The sequence below is a fragment of the Protopterus annectens genome, chromosome 14.part0, assembly GCF_019279795.1.
Source record: "Protopterus annectens isolate FY-2018-M chromosome 14.part0, PAN1.0, whole genome shotgun sequence".
Classification (NCBI taxonomy): Eukaryota; Metazoa; Chordata; order Ceratodontiformes; family Protopteridae; genus Protopterus; species Protopterus annectens.
The window spans coordinates 888,945,024-888,955,564 of record NC_056748.1 but is presented as its reverse complement, the minus strand read 5'-3'; the positions used below and the strand labels follow the sequence as shown (position 1 = coordinate 888,955,564).

The following is a 10,541-nucleotide window of genomic DNA, read 5'->3' as shown; positions in this document are numbered from 1 at the left end:
AGCTGTCAGATCCAATTGAGGTGTGTTGGAAGTGTTTGGACCCATAGTGACTGGGTGCAAGTAGGAAGACAGTATGGGAGCCAAGTGTGATGAGGTCGATGAGCTTGTTCTCAGACCTCCTCTGGGGTACAGCACTGGGAGGACCCCCATCTGGATTTGTGTCCTCAAAAATTTTCACATCATTCAGTTGACCTCCACTTCAGTGAGATTTCTGGTGGATCTTACAGACCTTGATGATAAAGCTAAAGATGCAGGTCTTGAGGATAGCTTATGTTGCAGGATCTGTGGCTATAACAGAGGATTTGCTGGATCTGGGAAAAAATTAGCTCTAGCAGAGGGAGTTCAGACCTGAGTGGTAGATGGATCTGACTCCCACAAAGTCTTAAGCCATGGACCCAACAGACTGGTTGGATCTGGAGACCTTTTCCTGGAATTTTCTGCTGTCTTCTCTTCTAATCTCTTCTCATTAGTCATTTTTTTCTACCAACATCTCTTGGTGTTTTTATTTTGTTTTGTTCTTCTCTTTCTTTTTCTCTTCTCAGTATTGATAAAAGCAGATAATGGTCTTACTTTGGAAGACGTGGTGAAGGACTCTGAGGAGGAAGAAAGCCCTTAATTTTTAACTTTTCATTCCTGCCTTGGATGGCTGTGGATCCAGCACAGATATCGCAATTTGGCTGAAGGTGAGAGACACCCAAGCAATAAACACAAAGGGAGTGGGGGTCTTGAGGAAGGATCTTGTGTCCACAAAACATTTCTTAAAGCCTGAGGGTTTGTCAGACATTAGAAAACAATCTAAACTTAAAACTGTTACTCTGTAAACAGAAGTCTAACTCTAATGATATATAGAAATACTTACAGAAACAGCAACAAGCACACTAAATAGGAAAATGGAAAGCACACTCACTAAAAGGAAAAAAGTAGCACTAACAACTAGCACTACTACAATGCTCTGTAAGAAAAAATACTCAGAACACAGTCTTAAAGACTACAAATGCTACCTAACCAATAACTTAACCCTAAACAGCAAAATACACTATCCTAAATACAAACTACAAAAGGAAGGTGTCAAGAGATTGAAACTGATAAAAAAAGGATTTCACTTATCATTATCACAGGAAGAACTCTCGGAAACACGTTTGGATGAACAGGTGGCAAAATTAGACAGAAGGAGGGAATTGTGGGTAAGGGAGACGTCAGATTCTTGGATCCAATGCTCTAGTAAAAGGTACTGAAGTCTGATCATATCCAACAACCCAACCAGTGAATTGGATGAAAACAGACATTGTATTCAATAGTTTATCAGCCATTAGTGCATTATTACAGTAATGTAGATATCTAGTACAAGGAAAGTTGGAAGAAAAGGAATTTGTAAATTCTTGAACTATGTTTGGGATCAGAAGTTTATGAGCTTTTGATCCTTCATGCACCACTAAAAGCATTAAAGAAACAGAAGGTAATTTTATATTATATGCAAGCATGAATGGTTGTCAGGAAGTCACTGTGCTGTCACAGTCTGTTCTGAAGTCTGAAATGTGGCATTAACAGTTTTAAGTCTTACCAATAACAGTTGCTGCATTTTTAGAGTAAGCATACTGCATATACCAAATGGTGTAGTTGTGTTGCCATATACATATACAGCTTTTTTTACTGTACGAATCATAAGGCACAAGCAAATGCTGCAGTCCTCTATAAGTATTTGTGTCCATCACAACAGATTATTAAAATAAAAAATATATATAAACATAACAGAACCTTTGCTACAATACTGAAGATGTTTGGCTTTACTAAAGTAAATGGACTCAGTAATGCTCTTGGCCAGTTAAAACAACAGGTATTTATTTGCATGTTATATAAATATTCATGTGAATTTCTACTGCAGGAAAACCACTAGAAAAGCCTGAGACTAACAGTAAGGCACTTCTAGTTACAGCTGTCACATCATGCTTTACCTTGTCAGAAAGTGCATACTGTGAAGTACCTGGCTATCGGACACATCTACTCTGGAGGACAGTAGGTGCATTGTGTAAAATTGTTAGATGAATCACTTTACAGTCTATTATATGTTAAATATTATGTGGCATTAAATGCACTCAGCATTTAAGGGCTTAATATAAAGTAAGCAATAACATTCAGATGTATTTAAAACTCTAGAAATGGTTGTACTAAATTCAAACATGCTCTCTTGAACCATGTTGATCATAACAAATGTCTATTTGTCTTGTGGTACCAGAATTAAGAATATGCAGATATTTTTCATGCATGCATCACAGCAGTTCCAATGAATTAATTTAATTTGGTCATCTGGACTCAGTAATGCAGGCACTAAGAATATTCAAGGTCTTCCGTTTCCTTTAAAAGGACCGAAAATGTCTATTGAAAGTTTTGATGAAAACTGTCAGAAGCTTCCTGCAGTTCTTGCCTGTAATTGTAAATACTTTGCCACTCCTGGCTGCTTTTCAGCAGTTCTGCATTCTTGTGGGCTTCATAATGAAACTGAGGACCTTTCATTTCATACCTGGTAGGAAAATAAAAGATAAAGCTGAAAGCTCATAAATATTGGTAACACTTGGCATACACTACAACACACTACAACACACCATTATGTATCTGTAATGTAAGTGCTACAGTTTAGTCTCCAAGAAATGTTATCATCTGAATTGATCTCTGAAAAAAACAGCGTGGTCTAAGCAGTACATATGAGACAATCCAGATGGGTCTTTATCCTACAGTTAAGGCAGATGACAGAAACACAGATTACAAAAATAAATAAATAAATAAAACAAGCAGCGTGCTTACTGTGCACATCTCCTTAAACTCTAGGTGTTGTAAGCTGGGGTAGTGCAATTACTAACAAAAAAACGCACAATATGGTCAACTGAGCAATGGTTAAATCAAAATCTAGTATGAAACATAGATATTAATTTAAACTAGTTACCACTTAATTTATTTACTGGCATTTGTTAACCGGGTTGGTCCAGCTGGGTTTGTGGCCCATTTTCAGTGGAGACCCGAGGAGAAAAGCTCCATTCAACATACAGTTTACAGAAAAAGATCTTTACATGACAAGAAAAGAAAAATCTAATCTAATTAATAAAAATAAAAGTAGAACATATAACAAGGTGATGCAAAAAACATACAGTGTAAAGGTAAATAATTTACAGAAGTAACAATGTATTTACATATTTACAAGAAAAGTTTAATCAGGAAAAAGGTATCAAAGAATAGAAAGTCTCTGTGGTACAAGCTTACAAGTTGTATGTGGGGTAGATTAAGGAGGGGGTGGTGAAAGTTTAGGTTGGGGCTTGGCAGGGACAGATTTTAGTGTTAAGTAGGTGAATTTTGAGTTTTTCTTTAAAGTGGGATGGATGAATGATGGAACGTATGTCTCTGGGAAGATTGTTCCTAGCTTGGGTAATAGAATATTTATAGAGGAGCTTACCCATTGTTTTCTTGAGTTGGTAAGTATGTAGTAGTAACTGATTAGAGGAACGGAGAGTACGAGAAGGAGAATAGCTAGAGATGAGGGAAGTGAGAGCAGGGGAGGATGAAGGTTTTTAAAGAATGGTGTGTAGCATTTGAAGTTGAGATAACAGCAGTACATGGGGAAACTCAAGCTAATGGAGAGAATTTAAGGATAGGCAGTGATGTGCATTATATGGGGCATTACTGACAAATCTAGCTATATTATGGTACGTTTGCTGGAGTTTATTTAAGGTTGTAGTTTGAATGTTGGTAAACACACGGGCTGTATAAGTAAGGGGGGTAGGAGAAAGGCTTGGGCAAGGGAGAGTCTTGCGTTTGGTGTTAGGAATTTTTTGTTACGGTAAAGTAAACCCAGTTTCTGGTGTGTCTTTTTTATACTTTGAAGTATATGCATATTGAATTTAAGTTCATCGTCCATGATTACACCCAAGAGTTTAGTGTGAGCTTCAGGTTTGATAATAGTCACAACAAACAAAACGGTGTACAAGGCAGGCCCATTTAAATACATTTCAACCAGCAACAGAAGAAAAGCATTCAAATAAAAGTTATTTAAACAACCATATACATTACTATATATAAAAACATACATTTAAATTTTTAAAAAACATATATAAATAACGTACAAAGAAAGTGCTCTATGCTTTAAAATGGCATAATGGAAACATGTTCATTAATCCCAGGGGAATGGGATGCGTTTAACCTTAGTTGCCAAAACATCTCTTTTCTCTCAAGTGTATTTGCCCAATCCCCCCCCCCCCCCCACCGGATTCATCTCAACTATTTCTAAAATACCAAATTAAAAGTAAGTACAGTCCCTATTACTATCCAAGTGCTTAGAAGGGGCATTATTAACATTTTTCTGTCTAATAGCATAAATGTGCTCATAAATTCTCATATGGAGAGTTCTTTCCGTTTTCCCTATATAAAAATTCAAACATTTTTGACAAACTGCTATATAAACCAAACCCTTTGTACCACAATTGCCTACCACTGTCCTTACCCTAATACCAAATTCACCAATGTGTAATATTGCTTCTTTTAAAATGTACTTACAATAATTACAGTGACCACAGCATGTTGTGCCCTTAGGGTAAGGACAATGGTAGGCAACTGTGGTACGAAGGGTTTGGTTTATATAGCAGTTTGTCAAAAATGTTTATTAGACAGAAATATTAGACAGAAAATTGTTAATAATGCCCTTTCTAAGCACTTGGATAGTAATAGGGACTGTACTTACTTTTTATTTGGTATTTTAGAAATAGCTGAGATGAATCCAAGGTGGGGGGGGGGGATTGGGCAAATACACTTGAGAGAAAAGAGATGTTTTGGCAACTAAGGTTAAATGCATCCCATTCCCCTGGGATTAATGAACATGTTTCCATTATGTCATTTTTAAGGCATAGGGCACTTTCTTTGTAAGTTATTTATATATGTTTTTTTTTAAAATATAAATGTATGTTTTTATATATAGTAATTTATAGGGTTGTTTAAATAACTAATTACTTGTATTTGAATGCTTTTCTTCTATTGGTGGTTGAAATGCATTTAAATGGCATTTTTTTAATTGTTTTATTGGTTCTGAAGAAGTCCAGCGTGTGCTGGACGAAAGCGCTTGACTATAGTTGGAATAAACTGATTTTGGATAACTACAAGCTTTACAAGTTCGTTCGTTATATTGCACCATTGGTCTGGCTGGCAGGAAGGTGTTTTTCTACTTATGAGGTTTGATAATAGTGTTACTTGAGAAAGTGATGGTAAAGGTGGATTTGTGGAGAGCGAGTGAACAGGGAGGAAATAGTAAGAGTTTGGGCTTTTTAGGGTTAAGGATGAGAAGGTTACTGGTTAGCCATTGTTCGGTAGATAGGAAAACCTGTTGAGTATGAGTGTGGAGTTCACAGATGCTGTCAGAAATGGAGAGGAGAGTAGAATAGTCGGCATATTGGATGAGTGAGGATTGTTGGCAGGATATCTGGAGGTCATTGGTAAAGACAATGAACAGGAAGGGACCCAGGATGGAGCCTTGGGGTACTCCTGTTGGGAGAGGTATGAAAGGAGAAGAGGAAGAGAGCCGTTTAACAGATTACTGTCTGCAGGATAAGTAGCTGGAGAACCAGGCAAGGGAGGAGGAGGAGAATAGATTGAGATTAGCAAGTTTTGTGAGCAGAAGGGGATGGGAGACTGTATCAAAGGCCTTAGAAAGGTCAAGGAAGAGACAGGAGATGAGTTTATTATTGTCTAGAGCCTCTGCAATAGTATGGGTGAAGGATAGGAGAGAAGTTGTTGTGGTATGGGCGGGACAAAAACCATGCTGAGGAGTGAGAAGATTGTGTGTGAGGAGGTGGTTTAGAAGTTGTGAGTGGATCCATTTTTCGAAAATCTTGGAGAGGGGTGATAGAATAGCTATGGGGCAATAGTTAGATGGGGCAGCAGAGTTGCCGCCTTTATGTAGTGAGATGGTGAAGAAGAATTTCCAAAGGGTTGGGACAGTGGATTCCTGTATAGGTTGATTGATTAGTATGGACACTGGATAAGCTATGGTGTCTGCAGCTAGTTTGAGGAAAGTAGGAGGTAGATTATCTGTAAATGGAGAGCAGGGTTTGAGCTTATAAAGAAGTGATTGGATGTAGGAGGTAGAAACAGGGTGTAAGGAGAAAGGAGGAATATTAGTTAGGTTGGGAGGGATAGACAGAGGAGTATTGTTACCGTTTGATGGTATTGAGTGTCTGGATGGTATCTATGACATGTTTGTTAAGTACAGTAGCTGTTTCTAGAGGGAATGTGTTGGGGTAGGGGCAAGGGTTTGAGGAACAGCCTGGAGAAAGAATTTTAATAGTGGACCAGAACTTTTGAGGGTTGGATTTGCTGTTTAGTTGGGCAAAGTTGCAGGAGGACTTTTTATCTGCATTGGTTTGTTTCTTAGTAAGATTTCTGAGATGTCTATAGCTGTGAAGAAAGGGTAGTTCTTTGGTTTTGATCCAGGTTTTCCAGGCTTTATCTCTTTTGAGCATAAGGGACTTAGTTTCTTTAGAAAGCCAGGGAGCAAAACTGGATTTTATTCTATGTGTCTGGTAGGAGCAAGGAAATTTAGAGTGTTCAGGAAGATACTATTAAATCTGTTTACTGCATCAGTAAGTGGGATTAGTTTAAAGAATGACCAGTCAGTGGAAGATAGTATAGAGTTAAATTGGCTTACATTAAAGTTACTAAGTTTACGGCAGTCTCGATAAAGGTGAGGTTTGGGAGGTTGGGTGGGGTATCTGAGCATAGAGGTGGGGAGGTGATCACTAAGTTGGTCTGGTAGAGTAGTGGGGCTGTGGTAGAGGGAGTTATTGAGTATCCAGTCTATAGAGGATGAATTTTTGTGGAGCCAGGTGGGGGAAGTTATTAGTTGATGGAAACCATGTAGATTGATACTGGTTTGTGGAGAGTTAGTTTTAAGTTTGGCCCAGTCTAAGTTGACGTCTCCTAGTATGAGGGTTTCATAGGGTATATTAAGGGAAAACCAGGCTAGTATATTTTCAAGTGTGGATAAGTTGTTCCCAGGGGGGGATATAGATGGAGGCAAGAGCTATTTTCTTGTGGAGGTTGAAGTGGTAGTTAAGGATGATGAGTTCAGCAGGGTGAAAGTTGGGGATGGGTGTGGAGAAGGGTGAGAGGTTGAGGTTGTTGGAATGGAGGATGGCAATGCCACCCCCTTTCTTAGGGAATCTATCTGAATGATATATATTATACCCAGGTGGGAGAATTTCATTGTTGGTGATATGTGGCTTAAACCAAATTTCAGACAAGGTAAGGATATGTGGGTTTATGTGGGTAATCCAGGCGTGAAAGTCTGTGATTTTGTTGATAAGGCTTTGAATATTCATGGAGTAAATTGTTAGATGTTTGGATCTAGTAGAGTTAGTTATAATAGGCTGGGAAGGATGAGGAGTAATTGGAGATAGAGGGGTGATAGAGGATAAGGGGTGAAAGTGGCTAGGAGGAGAGGAGGGGCCAGGGTTGGTGTGGATATCTCCAGATATAAGTATGTTATAAGTTTGTAGGGGGCGTATAGGTATACGTAGAAGATGTTTGTACAGTTTGGGTTTAGATTTGTAGGTAGGAGGGAGTGTTTGCACTCTAAATAGTTTGTGAGGACTTGAGTTGGGGAGGTTAAATAGGGTAGGAGAGATATTATAAAAGGAGGGTGTTGAGTGAGTTGTAAAACTATGGAAGGTTGGAGAGTGGAATAGTGGATAAGGAAGGAGGAAATGGTAAGAAGTCAGGGTAGCAAGAGTGTAGAGGAGTGGAGTGGTCATAATAAGGTACAGCATTGTGTGAATAGGATAAGCAGCAGAGGTGTCAGTATGGAGGTACTTGGGAGGAAGTGATTTAGATAAGACTTGAGTTAGGATAATGGGGAAAGAAAGAGAAAGGAAGTCTTGCAAAAAGAATAGAGAGAAGTTTTTTGCTAGTGGACGTCTGGAGAGGAAGGGGAGGGAGTGGATGGTATAAAGGAAATTGTAATGGGGGTGGGGTAGAGAAGCGGAGAGAGCCTGAGCGAAGCAAGGGCGAATGGAGAGGAGCTAACACTCAGGGCAGACCTAGCCCACAGAAAACAATCAGTAAAACAGAAAATTGAACTAGTTAGGGAGGAAGCTGGAGGGGTACAGAAAACTAAGAGTACTTGTTGAAAAAGAAAAAAATAAGACTTGGGAGGAGCGATTAAAAGGAGAAAGCGCTAGGTTTAGGCTGCACAGGTAAGTAACTTTAAAATGAATTACACGTGCAGTACTGTAGGTTAAACTGAAGAGAGTAGCTATAGAGATGGACAGGGGAAATTGCAAACAGCAGAAGAACAGGGCAGTGATTAAGAGAGATAAACTTAGTAAAACAAAAAGTCCCAGGGAAGGGTAGGATATAGGAAGGAAAAAGACACTGAAGTGCAGTTTGAGGAGTGAGGAAAATGGGGAAAAAAGAAAGGCTAGGGCTGCTGGCGTCTTCTTTCCGTATCGGCTGCAGAGATTAGTTAATACAAAATGCTGCACTTAATACATGCAGGTACTGAACAATGATGAATGAATGCTTGACAAAATAACAATAAGTCAAGTAACAGTCACTTGCTAGGACGCATACTTAATTGGTCTTTTAGTCTAGATATATTTGCAGGACAGGCGGCCAAAATGGAGGAGGGTATTGGATTGAGGTCCACAAGAGGGTTTCTTACAGTGGCCAGGAGAACCCCAGGGAATGCTCCGCTAGGGGCTCTACAGACAAGAGGAGGAGAGATAATTAAAGCAGGGAAAATATGAGAAACTGTTGATAAACAACGTGCCAAGAATAAAATTAAAATGCAAGTCAGGGAAGGACAGAATAGTTTTAGCACTACAAACCACAATGTAAAAGTCAAGAATAAAATTAAAATGCAAGTCAGGGAAGGACAGACTAGTTTTAGCACTACAAACCACAATGTAAAAGTCAAACCAGGAGTAAAGCAGCTAAAGAATGCATTGGCGTTTTTCAGTTAAGGTCACAGAGAACTACCTTAAAACAGGACCTATAGTCAGGATTAGCTAGGCAGCAATTACCAGTAAAACAGTACAGTTTCAACTTTAACAGCTTTCAGGATAACTCATACATAAAACTAGGAAATTGGGGAAAAATACTTTACAACAGACAGCTTTTACTGAACGCCAGCTGCTGGTGCACTTAGTGACTGGACAAAAATAACTCTAAAGTACAGTAACAGGAGTCTCGGCAAATATAGGCATAAGCGACACCACATTAAGGAGTATTTCAACAAAGTTACTTCCAAGTGTCATACAAGAAAAAAATTCAGTTTAGTAACAGAGAGTCGCAAAAAAGCAGTTAATAACAAATGTAGATTAGCAGCATAAAAACAGCACAAGAGCAGTTAACAATAAATGCACACTTTAGAAGACACAGTGCGAATAATCTCAGTTCATTTGTCACTCACGATTCCTGATGCAGGATTTTCTCAGTATAATCATAGCACTTACAATTAGCAATATATAAACAAAATATAGCATGAGGCTACAGTGAAACAGTTGATGGAAATGTTGAATCCAGACTTTAACTAACACAGTAAGGTAGTCACACAAATACTTAACTTCCTTTTAGACATTACAACTGCAAAGCATTATCCATTTACATTTTGAAAATATATTGCCCACAGTTAAAACATAATTAACATACAGCTGACTGGTTTAACAGATCTTGAAGAGAAGTACTTTAACAGTCAGTAATAACATCTGGTTATTCTTAGCATCCTTGCTACTTCTGTTATTGCCAATTTTGCTAGCAGTATCTATGGCTCAGCTTTAGCCTGTATCAGCTCTGTACTTGGCAGGACTAACTTCAGTCCTGCTTCTGTGTACTTAAAGTCAGTGTCAGTTAGTTCAAGCCTTTGTTTATTCTTTTCCCAAAAAACTTATGCTCTGAAAAAGAGGGGCCTGTCATAACTAACAGCGGAATATACCTCAGTGGACTACGAACCTTGTAAATAAACTCAAGAAACACAAATTTGACACTATAGAGAGTGACACAGTCAAAGCTGCACAAGAGGAAGGAAGGAGGGTTGTCAAACAGCTGAGATACTTCTTTCTCAAGGATCTTCTAAGGAGAATGCCTTACTCATTTACATTATCTTACTTCAGGAAGATGTACTTCCATCAGTGAATAGTAATGCGCACAGAACCCCAATCAGCTCTCTTCAGAATATTGAGTGGTAGAAACATGTTAAAATAGACTGTTTATAACAGCCATTAACAATTCTGAGCCAGTCTTGAACTGGCAGACCAGCCTTTTCATGCCTAATAAATGTGGAAACATCCTGCCAAGTAACACCTCCACGTATAACTTGTGCAGAAACATTCCTAAATAAATGCTTGTAAGGTGGCTGCTGCCCTGCTGAAGTGAGCCCTAATGACCCATTGTAAGTTTTTTTTTGTGTGTCACAGCAAAGGGGAACACAATCCCTTGTCACTTGGTCAGGTCTTTTTACACAGTGGTTTGTTTATCCTTGGCAAATTAAACACATTATCTGTTTTACTGAC

At 38.6% G+C, this 10,541-nt stretch overlaps 1 protein-coding gene across 3 annotated transcripts in view; it reads right to left on the bottom strand.

Moving 5' to 3' along the window:
• Positions 1 to 1,817: 1,817 nt before the first annotated feature.
• Positions 1,818 to 10,541, bottom strand: part of LOC122789321 — a 769,937-nt gene continuing 761,213 nt past the window's right edge. For all 3 annotated transcript variants that reach the window (XM_044056679.1, XM_044056680.1, XM_044056678.1), the window contains exon 5: positions 1,818 to 2,518. In XM_044056679.1, the coding sequence (XP_043912614.1) occupies positions 2,374 to 2,518 (145 nt within the window). In that variant the 3' untranslated portion in view covers positions 1,818 to 2,373. The remainder of the gene's footprint in view (positions 2,519 to 10,541) is intronic.